This window comes from Humulus lupulus, chromosome 3, assembly GCF_963169125.1.
Source record: "Humulus lupulus chromosome 3, drHumLupu1.1, whole genome shotgun sequence".
Taxonomy (NCBI): Eukaryota; Viridiplantae; Streptophyta; class Magnoliopsida; order Rosales; family Cannabaceae; genus Humulus; species Humulus lupulus.
Window position 1 is genome coordinate 94,359,752 of NC_084795.1, and position 15,741 is coordinate 94,375,492.

At 31.0% G+C, this 15,741-nt stretch overlaps 2 protein-coding genes across 4 annotated transcripts; one reads left to right on the forward strand and one right to left on the reverse strand.

Annotated features, from left to right (window-relative positions):
• The first annotated feature begins 1,741 nt into the window (after window positions 1-1,741).
• Window positions 1,742-3,960, forward strand: LOC133821255 (protein CRABS CLAW). The gene is made up of 7 exons (XM_062253670.1): window positions 1,742-2,040; window positions 2,531-2,665; window positions 2,818-2,929; window positions 3,050-3,098; window positions 3,249-3,324; window positions 3,545-3,601; window positions 3,696-3,960. Exons 1-7 carry the CDS (start codon window positions 1,924-1,926, stop codon window positions 3,711-3,713), a joined length of 564 nt encoding a protein of 187 aa, XP_062109654.1. The 5' UTR covers window positions 1,742-1,923; the 3' UTR covers window positions 3,714-3,960.
• Window positions 3,961-7,350: 3,390 nt separating this feature from the next.
• LOC133822988 (squamosa promoter-binding-like protein 6) lies at window positions 7,351-12,824 on the reverse strand. 3 transcript variants are annotated; one of them, XM_062255511.1, is made up of 5 exons: window positions 12,419-12,824; window positions 10,962-11,669; window positions 10,040-10,176; window positions 7,943-8,700; window positions 7,351-7,665 (listed from the first exon to the last, which is right to left on the reverse strand). In XM_062255511.1, exons 2-4 carry the CDS (start codon window positions 11,609-11,611, stop codon window positions 7,961-7,963), a joined length of 1,527 nt encoding a protein of 508 aa, XP_062111495.1. In that variant the 5' UTR covers window positions 11,612-11,669; window positions 12,419-12,824; the 3' UTR covers window positions 7,351-7,665; window positions 7,943-7,960. The 3 variants fall into 3 exon arrangements, with proteins under 3 accessions (XP_062111495.1, XP_062111494.1, XP_062111493.1); XM_062255510.1 differs by lacking the exon at window positions 12,419-12,824 and having other exon boundaries at window positions 7,943-8,697; window positions 10,962-12,391; XM_062255509.1 differs by lacking the exon at window positions 12,419-12,824 and having other exon boundaries at window positions 10,962-12,391.
• Window positions 12,825-15,741: the final 2,917 nt, after the last annotated feature.

A 15,741-nucleotide genomic window follows, 5' to 3' on the forward strand; every position in this document is an offset into this window, starting at 1 on the left:
TTACTTTGTTGAAAGTGACCTTTGAATTTTTCATTACACACTTAGCTAATGTCTCTTTCCTCATTCCCCACTTTGGCATTGCACCCACGAAAGAAGGGAATGGACGGCACTTCCCCTTTTATTCACTGTCTTTTCACTACTTTTTGTATCTAATTCGTTCAACCTATCAAAAACAAAAAACTTATTATTACCCTTTGATATTTTGGGGGTCTTCCTCTAATAATTTGATTGTTATTTTTAGTTTGAATTAATACATACAGATGTATATAATCCACGTACAAAAAGTAAATAATAGAATGTATATATATATATATATATCTTAGCTACTATATAGTTAGATCATTCGGTTATATATTGGTCTATGTTAAGAACACTTAAAAATATATTTATATATATATATAGTTACACTGAAAATATATAAATTGAGACGAATTGAAATATATAGGGGAGGATATCGATTATAAAATGTTTTGATAAAAAAATTATAACTATAAAAGCTTCCTCGTGTGTTTAAATATATGATTTGGATGATGCTCCACTCTAGCTCGAGTATACAACTTAAAAATTTCCATTTGTTACATTTATATGTTTTCTTTGTATCTATATATCTAGGGGTTAGATGCACCCATAAATTTAAATGAATCCTGGAGATTATTTTAACTTAATTAGATAATAAGATATGGTTCCGTTCTATATTAAAGTACCTCAACGAACGTCCACCAATTACTCCACCTTCATGAATTAATTTTGTAAGCTACCTAGCTAGCTGTAAAATATTCTTAATTAATTGTAGTTGAAACTTGAAATGAACATAGTTGCCCTGTACGTACCCATTCCAACATTTCTATTCAATAATGTGTAAACGTGTACTGTTAAGCGAAAAAAGAGTACTATAGTAAACATTGCACATAAATTACCCTGGCTCTCTTGAAATTGACCGTATTTATTATTATTTGCTCAAAAAAAAAAGAGAGATATCAAGTTCTAATCATTTTAGTTGCACATGTGATATGTGTGTGTGTGTGTGTGTGTGAGAGAGAGAGAGAGAGAGAGATTAATTATTAAGAAGTACATATGTATATACATCATATTGATTAGCTAGGTTTTAAATGAATTGATGTAGCAGCATGTCAAGTATAAGCTAGCTTAATTATGTCAATTCATCATACATTAAAAACAAAACCATTAATTAAGAAAACGCTAGATATTTCTTCTTCTTCTTCTTTTTTTAATATATAATTTCATACGTTTAAACAAGGATATATATAGTCTCTAATATACCACTCTTGCACTACTCCAGTGAGGAAACAGAGACAGAGAGTTCAAAACATTTGTTCTCTATATTCTCATTATTCTAAAAATATACATGCATTTTACCACTACTAACAATTTATTAGACAAATATATATTACACATTCATACACATATTTATATGTCTCTCTCTGGATGATATGTCTCTCTTATACTTATAGTATGGCATAATAAGTTTACTATAATTTTAAAATTTGCTTTTGTAGGGCTATGTAACGATCACATATTCCCACGCAATTAGCAAGAAAATGGCTGGTTTTAATATAAATATAGTCGTAGGATTACTAATAAAGCTAGCTGGCCCGTAGTACTTACAACTGTGGGGTCTGCAAAACGCAGCTATATAGTAGTGCAGGGATAATGACCAGTATAGTAAACCCTATATTTTTCTTTTTGACTCCATTCTTATATATATCCCAATTAATATATATATTAATAATATAGGTCATCAGCCTCAGCTCGTCCACTCTTATCACCACATGAAACCCTAATTAAAAAGCTTCTCCATCTCCTTCGATTGCTACTACTTATTTATTTGCGCAAACACACCGCTCTCTCACTACTCTGGACCCTCATCTCATCTCATCTCATCATAGTTTTAGACGTTGTTTTATGACCATCAAGATTATGAATCAGGTGCAGGATGAGAAAGTGAGCAACATGGAGTTCACTCCACCGTCGGATCATCTCTGCTACGTCCGATGCAACTTCTGTAACACCGTTCTTGCGGTAAACATCATACAACATAGAACAATAATATACATACATATATATATATTTGTTTATTATTAAATATAAACTGATCCTAATTAGCTTGGACCTCAATGCATGTAATATGGAACACAATATAAATCAAGATCAGTTAAATATTAGGTTGTTATTATTATTACATATTGCAATTGGTGAATAATATTACAAGTTTGCTTATATTATATTATCAGAGAAAATCCCAACTTTTTTTTAGTAATTAATTAGTGGAGGATAAGCCAAAACTCTGGTCTTTTGTGGATACGCCAAAACGTGTATGTTTTGTTTTTTCTTATTTTAGTGCGAGTGATAAGAGACAGAGAAGATTTTTATTACATATGATTTGGGTACCATTAATTTAATAGTGACATTTAATATAGTGCGAGCGATATGTGAGTATATATATATATATATATATTTATATCGTGTTCCTTCTTCTGATATGCGTGTGTATATATATATATATATGCAGGTTGCGCTTCCATACAAGCGTTTTCTGGACACTGTGACAGTAAAATGTGGTCACTGCAGTAACCTGTCCTTTCTTACCACCAGACCTACTCCAATCCAAGCTCAATTCCTCGATCAATTTCCCTTGAGTCTTCCGGTAATTACTACTATACTACTACTTCTTCATCATCAAATACACACAGACACAAACACACACACACATATATATATATAATGAACCAATGTACACAGTATTTTCAATATATTGAAGAAATGTTATAATCAAGATATTGTGATGCGCCCATGCAGGGGTTTTGCAATAATGATTTGAGGAAGGGTTCATCTTCATCATCCGGCTGCTCCAGTACCACCACATCTGGCGAGCCAATGTCCCCCAGAGGAGCTCCCTTTGTTGTTAAGCGTAAGACTAGCTACATATATCTTCACACACACACACGTCTTTATATATACAAAGCATAGTACTTGAATCCTATAATATTGTTATATAATATATATAGATATATATATAATTGTTTTGCAGCTCCTGAGAAGAAGCACAGGCTTCCATCTGCTTACAACAGATTCATGAAGTAAGGAGAAGACATAATTCTAGCTAGATCTTTTACTTATATATTACATTAATTTATATAAACATATCAAAGAATTAGTCACATTAATTTATCATAAGTACTACTTATGCTCTTGTGTATATATATATTTACTATACCTGATGTCCCTAGAGAGGAGATTCAACGCATCAAATCGGCCAATCCTGAGATTCCACATAGAGAAGCTTTCAGCGCTGCAGCCAAGAATGTAAGTTCTTCTATTAGATCAAATTAATGATATATCAGTCTCCTAACTGTTATAAATAATGCTTGCCATGCAAGTACTAGTTTTACATATAATCTATAAATTAATAATATTTTTTTATATATAAAATAAAATGAACTCTCTCCCTTATTTCTTCCTTCTTTCAAATAACATATTTATATTATCGATCTAACTCTGGCTAACAATATATTTTAATATAAAGTGGGCTAGGTACATTCCACATCCACATGCTGCATCAGTTTCGGGAAGCAACAAAAGGGTATATATATATATATAAATGAAAACAACAATTAATTTTTTTCCATATATTTCAATTTGATTTTAATATATATTAGTTATCTTTTCAATGACAGATTTTGCAGCAGGAATGAGAAGTTGCCTGAAATCTCATGGCATGGATCAAATAAATCGGAATATTTATATATATATATATATATATATATATGGAGAGCACTTTGAGCTCACAAATTAATTAGCTAGCTAGCAACGTTGAGGAGAGAGCATTGCATTTGACGTGTTTCTCATATGCACATGTTCGACTGTGTTTTATGTTTATTAATTTTCTACTAAACGTGACAGTCTTGGACTTTAATTGAAACTTAATTAGCTTATTATTAATTACCATTCTCTACTAATTAATTAAATATTCATGATGCGAATTCTTGCTCTTTTTCCATAATCTTTTATGTTTATAAATCAAAATCGTTTTCTAAAACTAAAAGGAAACATTAGAAGTAGTGGGGCGCCTAATTAAGGTTATTTTGGCTGATTCACTAAAAAAAAAATTAGAGGAAATATAGGTTGAGAGTTAATTTTGTGTTATTTTAATCCATTAAGAGCAAAACTACTAAATTTTACTTTTGTTTATATTTAGCGGCTAATAATATATATTTTTCTCTTTTACAAGTATAGCAGCTATGCAGCTTCTTATACCTAATCAAACTATCTCTACTATATGATTTTAAACTTGTATTCAAATAAAAATATTCGGTTTGCAAAACTAACTAATTAATTAAAAGCGGTTATTTAGACAGAGGACAAGGCTCAATTAAATTTGTAACTTTACAATGAAAACTGCTTAAAAAATTAACACCAAATGATACCATGATCAAGGCCTTCTGGCTTCATTAGCTAGCACACACTATTTGACATTTAATTTGATATCACATTTGGCTTGCCAATTATGCTAACATCACAAAAATTTACATGTGTTATTATATTACAAATTATTAATTATTAGATGCCACATGTGAATCGGTGAGAGACATAGAAGCATATATAAAAAATGGTAAAAAGAATTGCATTTAACGCTACTCTTTAAACATTTGCATATACGAGAGAATCATTATGTGAATTTTAAAAGATAAACAAGGGTCCAAATAAGGAACAGTAAATAGTAAATAATAAAAAAACATGTTAAAATATTTAAAAGCTACTAAATAACATAAAAATATGTTGTCTCTTTTGTTTGCAGAGTAATAGCTAGGGCTCTTCTTTCCTATCCAGATTCCGACAAAAAGTTTATTTAACCTTATTTTTAATATAGCATATTTTGTTATATATTACTTTATATTCAGCTGAAAGAGAAGAAACTCAAAATTTGGAATTTTGTATTGTAAAAGATGTGATATATCACCAAATTATACTCGTATCAAATATATATATATATATATTTATACAAATTATATATTATAAAATATAATGATTCCATACCAATATTTTCAGTTTTATTCCTTGTGTATAATGAGAGCTATTATACTATATAATATGCCCCCTTCATGCTTTATCTATATAAATATAATATGAACAAAACTGAAAAATGGGACAAGTCTTCATTGTCATGAGCATGCCTGATAATATATAGTTTTGTAACACCAAATCTCTAATTAACTAGAATAATGAATCCTGCTTTACCATATCCAGAAAGTGTATTAGTAAACACACGTTTCTCCACTAAATTCACATCAAATCAATGCTTCTTTTTGCTTTTGATCAGTGTAAGTTAGTATCGCACGTGGAATAAGTACCAATTAGTTTTTATTAGATGTGCCCGCTTATACCCGAAACTCAGAGACAAAAGGATTTTTTTCTTTGATTGAAAAAAATATATATTATTTATGCCATGACATAGTAACATTAATTTATCACAAAAGAAAAATAAAATAAAATCAAGTATATGTCCAAAACGCGTCATTAGTGACGATTCATGGCAACAAATTCCATACCAGACAGCTTGGGCTCCTTCGTGCGGACATAAGTTAATGCACAACTTTTTCTCTCTTTTTTTATTCTCTTTGAGCTAAAATTTTATATTGAAAGATACATTTTACAACACCAAAGACGATTTTTCTTTATGACCAAGTTGTTAATTGATATCGTTATTATCCTTTGGGGTCCTCAAATTATATCATGAAAACGATTCCTTGGGCACTTTCATGACACTACATCTTATTTTCCATATTTTTTATTTCAACTCTTTTAAACAGCTAATTACAGATCACTAAGCAGTAAGGAGTAAGGACACTATACTGGTGAATCAAACGAATGAATTGGCTGGCCACTATTGAGTGAATATACACTACTTTTTGCTGGCTATTGGAAAGAAATTAAGGCCCATTGAAATACCCAAGACTTGAAAAAAAAAATATATATATATCTACTTTTGGTTAAAAATACCTGAACTATTGGATGATTTTTAGTGGAAACTTTTAGAGAGGAAAAGATATAGTTTCATAAAGGACAAATTAATATATGAAGTCCCCAACACCAAGGAAATTCACTAAAAAAATACTATAATAAAGAACAGTAGCCTTGCATTGTCTTGCCTCTGATCAATTTGGCACATTGGATTCTACTTCAAAATAAGTAACAAATGGCGAGTGATGTGATTCAACACGGAAAATTTCAGTTTCTATGCTTGATAAAGGGTAATAATTAAAAAAAATGTTAAGCATATTAAAGATTTCAAAATAATGTTACACAAAATATCATTGTCATTTTTCCCCCTCACTCCTCACTTCCCCCCTCCTCTCTCTCTCTCTCTCTCTCTCTCACCACCAACACCACCACCATCCTAAATATTGCATTTTGAACATATCTTGACATAATTTTGGGATTTTTTAGCGAGTTTTTTTAGATCTGAAACTCTGAAATCTGCAGAAAATTGACATTGCTCGATAGTAGTTTGATGGTGCTCGATGCCTGCTCAATGGAGCCTTCAAAATCATGATTTTTCATGAAAAAATGAATTTGTTCGATGGTGGCTCGATGGTGCTCGACGTAATTCTTGCAAGAGACATCATTTTTCACTCCTGTTTGGGGTGATTTTTTTTTATTTTTGGTATTTTTTTCAAGATCTACACGTTTGACATGTTCATATGAACATTTGAGAAATTTAAAACTTGAAAAAAAAATATCAAAACATGTCTTAAATATGAGGTATGTTTGTATTTTTGTATTTTTTTTTTCAAATGTTACACTTCACAAATGTGCATATTAGCATGTGAAACATGTAGATCTTGAAAAAATACCCAAAAAAAAAACACCTCAAATGAACACTCGATGAAAAATTATGTCTCTTGCAAAATTTGCATCAAGCACCATCAAGCAAAACCGATTTTGAAGGCCACATCATGCTGGCATCAAGCAATGTCGATTTTCTGCAGATTTTAGAGTTTCAATTCTAAAAAAATCGCAAAAAAAACCCAAAAATCATGTCTAAATTTGTTTGAAATGCAATATTAATCACAAAGAGGTTTTCTACAATAGCAAAAGAAACATACATTTTCTGGCGAAGTTATATTGGTTTTCTAATATTGGTGGTAGCATCGCTGCCATGGGTGGTGGTGCTATGAGATAAGAGAGAGTGAACGGTGAGAGAGAGAGAAGAGAGAATAAAGAAAAGAGAAGTGAGGGAAAAATGATAAAGTATTTTGAGAAGAATGTCAAAGAGTAACATTATTTTGAAATATTTAATATATTTGTATTATTTTTAATTAGAACCATCTATGATGCATAAAATGTGAAATTTTCCTTCAACAATTGGAATGTCTAGGTTAGCATAAGATATTTTGCTAGTAAGGTGAATAAAAGTACTTATAAGAGAGTAAAAGAGACCTACAGAATAAAAAATTAACTTTGACAAAACAATATACATCAGCAAAAACTAGATGTCGCTTTTGCAATTTTCTTCTTCAAGCGAATAATAAAAAAAAGTCACTACAAGTGCTATCTAAAGCTACCGCCATTTTTTTTTATGTATTGCACCAATGAAGTTAGTTTACGAAATCTGATGATGGAGTCCACAAACAATCTCCACTTTACCTGCACCAACATTATTGATTCTTATTAAATCCGTACAAGTGTATAAAAGTAATTTACATAGATGCAGACTAAGAGATATAAAAATACATTGATTTTCTCTCTCAGCCAATAATTTCTAAAGACTTGATCTTTAATTTGTTAGTTAGAGTGGAATATGGTACAAAATCCTTGCACAACAATCAAACTTGCATTCAATTTGCTTAAATCTTTTAAAGCATTGTTCAAAACAGCCTACTTGTATAGGAAATAGTTTCAATGAAATGGATAGCCTACGTACCTATTGCTTTTGCATTCTTTACGCAGTTGGGAAACAGCAGAAGTCTTCATTTTCCTGTTTTACTGGCATAAAATTTCTCTGATGCTCCACCCTTTGAAGATGGGATGACAATTGAAGCAAATCAACCGTTGATTCATGTTCAAGCGAAAGAGAATACTTGGTGTCTAAACAGTTGGAATTTTGAAAACTCCTATCTGCAGGTACTTCAAAGTCAGCAGTTTGACTGGTTTCAGTAAACACTGTAGGTTCAAACTGGTCTACTCCAATGGGATTCATCCCACAAGAATAGAATCCATTTGATCCATGTCTTTCCATTGATCTTAACCTCAAAGGTTTCTCGGAAAGTTGACTAATTGTTTGATGGGAACCTTGAATAGTCATGGGGCTTTCGTTAGGAATTCCTGCGGAGTGGCTTGAGAAGTTATGTGAATGAGCTGACAGAAGAGAGAGAGCACAGGCGGAGTTTGAGGCCCCAGATGTTTTGTGAATGGTTGCTGCTGTATGAAAACAATAGTCTTCAGTTTCTGATGAAGGAACTCCAGAAGAATGAGGATGGATTAAAGAATTTGAAAACATTTGCGCATTCTTGACAGGTATTGTTAACTGGGGACTGTAAATAGGCTCCTCTTCAAATTTGATGTGTCCAAACGGGTTAGCTTGTTCGAATTTTTCAGGAGACAGAATGACACCTGGAAGTATATCAGAAAATACAAAAGGTGTTCGCTTTTGCAAGGACGTTCCAGGATATCTGGTGCCTGCTGCAGTCAAAAATGTTAGAAAATGGCATCCCTTCCAGGGAAGGAAAAAAGAGGTATAGTTATTACAAGCACATAAATGCAACCAAGAAAAACGAATTCAACCCAAGGAAAGCTAGTGACTCAATCTTCAAAAACTTTTGATAACAGAGAAAAATGGCTTATTACAAAAGAAGGGCGGAGACGAAATAAATTAGCTCCAACTACATGTTTAACCTTCAACTCAAACAATCCTTGTCTATTATATCAGAAGGACTTCTTTTTTTTAAGTAAAAGAGCTGGTCTGTAACTGTAACATCAATAAAAACCATAGCAAAATGCATGGCGCATGACACATGCTAGCTTGAAACTGTTCCACAGTTCTATTTTAAAAATTCCAAAATTATATTCATGATAAATCAATAATTAGAGAACAGGAAAGGAACTCTTATGGTGGTTGATGTGGCCACTAACTTTTCTCTGTAATAGATGGAAAGTCCCTCGTGTATATTTGTGACTTTTTAATTTAGGATGGGTAGCAAGTTATATTCAAGCAAAAACAAAAAGTAGCAATAGTTATGATTATCTTCCCCACCTCTTCTCAGTGTGCCTTTAACTTATGAAATTGATTTAGGGGTGTTAGATCAAAAAACAAAAAGAAGTATTTTATGTGGGGCTTGGCTTAGCATAATCACAAGGTCAGTAGGATCGACAACATATCTTGCTCTTATGACTAAGGTTTACTCATAGAACCACTCACAAGATATATACTTGAATTAAGTATGCACAAAAATAAGTGATATAATTGGTCTAAGGTTTGGCAATCTTAGAATATGTCACCCAGTTCATCTTCTTCACTCAACAATTACCACTTTCATTAGTTAAGGAATATTTAAAGAGCACAGTCCACACAATGCTACACCACAGGCACATTGAGAATGTATAGATCAATAACATAAAACATTAGTAAAATATAGAGCTATATGACAACGACATTGACATCAGTATAAAAGCAGTGAAGACTTCCTGAACTAATTAAGTAGGACTCACATTTCACTATTGCAAGTCATTGTACGCTTTGTAACTAATAGAGAATATGATCATGCATCTCGAAAATAACAATGATCAGAAATAAAATAAAAAAACTGAGTTCAAATTTGAAATGCCATTACTATACTATAATATTAATTTAAAAAAAAAATGAAAATGGCTGCAGCTATTCAAATCCATTGCAGTTAAGTATTCAGGTGATATATGAACTGAAATAACTTTTAGAATTGTTCTAATCTTTGGTGTTTGTTTCTTTCCCCTTGGGGAGAAAGGGAAAGTGAATTTTACAAGTAGGTACATGCAACACTCATACCTTGATATGCATGTGAAAACTTATGTGGTTTGTCAGAGAGACCATCCAATTGAGGTTTCCTTCGACGTTCGTTATGCCCTACCAGGCGCCTACGGCAACTGCGCTTGCCATCATCAAATTCCGCTAGTAGATGAAACCTAATTTACAGATAATTATATAACTGCTCAATATCCTGAACTCAGGGATACTATGAACTTAGAATGAGAAAGCTATATATAGCAGCTTAATAAAAGTAGACTTATTAAAATTGCCAATCAAACTAGGAAAAAAAAAGGACTACACAGTGCAGTAGCAGATGAAGCTGCCATCATATAAACCAACCAACCTCCCTCCCTTCTCAACCAACCAACCCAACACAAGTAAACTTATTATATCATATAACAGTTGAAATGATTAAATCTATAGAGCTTCATATAACAATCCCACCCTTTCCTAGTTTATTTGAGCATCAGCAAATCATGATCATATAAAGAAAGTACACAAATTTCAATCAGCAATGAAAAGAAAACCATTTCATTTTTTCCCTGTAGCCTATCAATAAGAGAAAAATTCATCTTCACCATGTAGTGCAGACCCAATTTTTTTTTAAGTGAAATGATTATTCCATCACTAAATTCCTTGGTACATTGAAGTGGGTAGCGGAAAAACGGAAACTTTTAGCCTTTGGTATTTGTATACAACTATATAAAGTTTCCACTTTTCTGGGGCTCTAAATCATTTACCCTAAAGAGATGTCTTAATCTATTGCTGCTCATGCCAAACAGGCCAAAATAATCTTGAAAGAAACATTCCTAGGGAATCATCCTAGATACTAAATATAATGAAATTATGATAAGCCAAGACAAGGTGATGATTGTAACAATAGAAAATTAAAAGAACAATACATAAATATTGAGAGAGAGAGAGAGAGAGAGAGAGAGACCTGCTGCACTGCTGACAAAACCTTTGCTCAATGCCATTAAGAATGACTTTGGAGGTTTTAGAGTGAACATCACAAACTTTATGCTTTTTATGGTAATCTTTTGAGGTACTAAGATCCATATTACAACCATGAACTTGACAAAAGGGAGTTTGAGAATATGATCCCCTTATCCGGGCTCTCTTTACCACCAAGGAGGGAGATGAAACTGTTTTATCTTTCGGATGTTCACTATTCTGAGAGTTTCTACAATCACCGAATCTACCTAGCTTCAAAGCAATCAACGGTGAATCTTGGCTGTTAAATTCCATAAAAGAGCTCGAAACCTTAGAGTTTGACCCAGATTCATCTTCAACAAGTGATGAGTTTGGTGAAATCAAGCAAGCAGGAGAAGCTGCTCTGTGAAAGGAGCCATTACCCACCTCACCACCACATAACATCTCAAGTCCTTGGCTACTCTGAATAGTTTTTCTCAACATCTCAGGGAAACCCAACTCCATGTATTCCAAGCTCTCCACTGATTCTCTACCAGGCACGAGCCCATTTTCGCATTGGATTAGCGCTTTTCTGTTTCTAGAAAATGCATCAGACCAATCTATATCGTCAGAAAACAAAAGGGCTTTGCCTTCCGAAGCAAAATTCCAAGACACCATTGATGTGTGATCAGAATCCCAAGTTGCAGAGGCTAAGGAAATCAATGACAGAACACGCCTAGCAACCAAGAAATTCGAAAAAGAGAACCTCAGAGTTACTCTAAAGGAATTAAATTTAAAGCAAAGTACAAAACTTCTTTTAAAAAAAAAAATGAAAATCGGTAACGAAAAACGCATGCGTATATACGTAAAAATACTATTATAAATTAATAGCGTAATATGTATGTGTATATATGGGCACACACAAAAGTTAGTAACAGTCGTATATCTTCAAAGATTGAAAGGAACCAAAAAAAAACCCCACAAATCATGAAATTATAAATGTCCCAAAATAGAGGAATTGATGTGCCATCTCATTTGCTCAAAACATGGCATATGTGTTAAGTGGCAATTCAAAGATAGAAAAAAAATGGTTAAAAATCATGCTCTTATTGGCTTAAGAAACAAAAGAAGAAATGGTTAGTGAAAGCTTTAAACTTTCTTTTTTCTCCTGTTTGCCCAAAAGAAAATTAAATTCAAAAAATAAAAAAATAAAAACTGAACAGAAAAAAATGCATAGTTGAACAAAAAAATCCGTTTTGACTAGTCCGCTTTCCGAGTAAAGAAACAGAGCCTTAACATGTAATACAAGTCGATATTTTGAACACAAAAAGTGACCCAAGCCCAGAAAAATGGCGAGACAAAGAAAAAGGCTTAAAAAGAAAAAGAACCCATTGAAAAAAAAAAAAAAAGGTATAAAAAGGAAATCCCGCTTTTCAATTTTCAGATATGAAAGTCAAGATCACATTGATGCACACGCATACATACTTCGTTTGGTTGGTAAGAAAGTGCAGGAAAATAAATGGGTGTGAAAAGCAATCGTTTTCCCAGGTTTTCTCGGGAACCAAAATGAAGAATATGCAAACAGCCGAAAAAGAAGAGGAGTTAGTGAGAGAAAAATGGGGGAAGGAAGGAGGTGGTGAAGAAGGTGATGGTGGGTTTTGAAGAGAAGAGAAGAGAAGAGCAGAGCCAGTAAAAAGCCAAAGACAGAGAAAGAAAAAGGAGTAAGGAAATGGAATGGAATGAAATGGGGTTATTATTTTTCTGAGGTCGGAGCAGATACACTGTGACTGTGATGAGTCAACATGATTTCCACTACCCTGTCCAAAAGCATGTCCAGGTCTTTTGTAGCTTTTGAGGGACTTTTTTGAAATTCCATTTATGGACACCACACCACACTACACCAATCTCTCTCATTTCCAATAAACTCCATTTATTTTTTTTTTCTTTCAACTATTTGAATACTAACTTTTTATACACATAATATTAACATGAAATGAATAGGTGAAGGGTCTCTCATAATAGTAACTATCATTAGAAAGCAATCATATTCAATATCTTTCTTTTCTATAAATAAACTATAAACACATCTTCCTGTTTTTTATGTTTAGCTAAATTATAATTACAATAATTAGTAATTTTGGTGTGAATCATTCCCATCACACATTTTATTTTAGTTAATTAGTGTACTTTTTTTAAAATTAATAAATTTAAACCATTAATTTTAAATAATTATAATAATGTCTTTTAAAATTAGAAATAACAACCGATAAGGTATAAGTAAGATATATCTATTTCATGATCTTCTTTTATAAAAAAAAAATCTATTATTTTATGGGTGCACGTATTATTACTCTTTTATAACTAAGTTTTAGGTATTGCCTTAATACATATACACTGCCTACAAGTAATTTTACCCTAGTAAATTTTTTTTTAAAAAAAACTAACACAACTATAATTTTCAAAATATAAGTCAATAATATGCAAAGTGAAAATTCATAATTAGATACATCATATTTGCACGACATGTATTTATATTTAGAAAAATATACTAATAATTGTAAATTAAAAAAAATTAAACAATTCTTTAATGCATATTTTAAACTTTTAAATTAAAAATATTATGTTTGAATGTAGATATATAAAATTTTGTAAAAAAAAATAGATATGTAAAATAATAATATTCATATATATATATATATTTAATTGGGTAGGGTAGGTTACACCTATATACATACCCTACTCTAAACATGCATCAAGTACATCCTCTCATTAACTCTAAATTATGGGGGTAATACTCTACTCTATGGGTAGGGTACCCAAGAATAAAAAAAAATTTGGGTAAAATTGCCATCTTTATTCAAATCTCTCCCTACCCTACAAATAAATAAATTATATTCAATAACAATATAGCTAAATCAAAATCTAAACTAGATCATGTATACCTAAATTATTATCAAAATTTGTTCTATAGATAGATTCATACAAGTGTAAATATATTTCTCTAATAAAATCATGTACAAATTCGATGTAAATGAATCTTAATTTCTTGTATTGGTGCTTAGTTTGTCAACATGTTTTTATCTCAGCCTCTTTGTTGTAAGAGTATATATCAGGCATTTTAGTCGGGTTATGGCATATTTAAATCAACCAAATATAAACATCAAGTTGCAAGAATTCAAATTTAATCCGTCTAAATAAAGAAAAAAAAAAGTTTACTCCATCTAACAGTTTGAGCGGATTTTTTAGTGTTCAAATAATTAGATTCAATAAACTAAACAAATATAATATACATCTTTCAAACTTAAAAACATTATTCTAAATTTATTATTTAAAACCTTAAAAATTATATGTAATATTACATATAATTTATGTAATAAAATATATATTAATGAAAAAAAATTATTATTCGATCTATTTTGGTTATAACGGGTGAGTTGATATAATTCTCAACCCGTCCAATATAATAATTGGGCGGTTTAAATTTTCTTTAGGTTATTCAATTTGGTTTAGTTTGGGCAATTTATTTAGATTGGGCGACTTCCAAAAACTTTTATACAATCCTATTTTGTTGTTTGTTCTTAATAGTCGACTGAGAAAACAAAAATTTGTTTGCTTCTTTAATAAATAATTATTTTATTTAGAATCTAAGCAAAAACAAAATACTACATTTATTTAGAATGACTTTACAAATATTTAAAATAAATCATTTTATTTAAGATTTTTTTAATAATTAGTTTTTTTTCTTAAATTTGAGTTTAAATTTAGTTTTTTATTTTTATCAAAAAGATTAATAATTTTTTTATTTTTTATTTTTTTAAATATCCAGTAATAATTCATTGATTAAAATTAAATTAAGAGTATTTAGGTCATATATAAAAATATGTTAATCAAAATCTAGTCTAGAATTTCTATTTCATTTTCTTCTAAAACAATTGAGACCAAAATTCTAAATTAGTATAAAACATAACAAAGGGAGCAAAAAATAGTATATACCTTGATTAATTTAAATCATGGTTAAGAGAATTTTTAGAGGTATTTTAGATAGACATCTTAACCTGGATACTTGAAATTAAGATAATCTTCCTTCTAAAATTTATCATCATTAAGTGCTTGGTAATAAATTAAGATAATCTTTCTTATACAATTTATCATCATCATTTAGTGCTTGATAATAAATATAATTTGCATACATATAAGAAAATGCGAGAGAGATAGGGATTATAAATTGTACAAGGAAGATTATCTTAATTTCAAGTATTTGGTTTTAAAATGTCTATTTAAAATATTGTACATCTTCAAAAATCTCATAACCATACCTTGAATCAATTATGTATAACTCCAACTATATACATATAATCAATCAATTCTCAAATTATAACTCCAATTATTAGAGAGATATCAATATAAAAAATAAAAAAAAAGTGCCAAAAGAATTTTAAAAAGGGAGCACATATATTGCAAGCCACACTTAAAAACAATTCTTGTTTGGATTTTGTGTTGGTTTTGATGAGTATCCTTTACCAACCTACTAAGCACTTTGTGATTAAGTGATTAAGATAAGCCTCCTAATCAAGGGCAAGAACTAGAAGGGTATGCCATGCCGGGAAGTTGGAAGTTGGAAGTTGGCACTTGGCATGTGGAATGTGGCCCATTTTATCAAAGATGACCACAACTTTGATGTGTGGGCACCACTTGTTTATTTGTTTTGTGAATTATATAGGCAGGGCCATATCACTCACTCAACTTATTGAACACCATTTAACATGATTTGATGTAACTTGTTTTTACCTACAAATTCGACTTGCAAT

Bases quoted from the DNA above. Each gene is read 5' to 3' on its own strand.
- LOC133821255 (XM_062253670.1), top strand. From the start codon at position 1,924: ATGACCATCAAGATTATGAATCAGGTGCAGGATGAGAAAGTGAGCAAC. The intron at 2,930-3,049 runs GTAAGACTAGCT...ATTGTTTTGCAG, and splicing joins AGCTCCCTTTGTTGTTAAGC to CTCCTGAGAAGAAGCACAGG. The intron at 3,099-3,248 runs GTAAGGAGAAGA...TGATGTCCCTAG, and splicing joins GCTTACAACAGATTCATGAA to AGAGGAGATTCAACGCATCA.
- LOC133822988 (XM_062255509.1), bottom strand. From the start codon at position 11,788: ATGCGTTTTTCGTTACCGATTTTCATTTTTTTTTTTAAAAGAAGTTTT. The intron at 10,177-10,961 runs GTCTCTCTCTCT...TCTGTAAATTAG, and splicing joins TTTTGTCAGCAGTGCAGCAG to GTTTCATCTACTAGCGGAAT. The intron at 8,701-10,039 runs GTATGAGTGTTG...TTTTGACTGCAG, and splicing joins GTTTTCACATGCATATCAAG to CAGGCACCAGATATCCTGGA.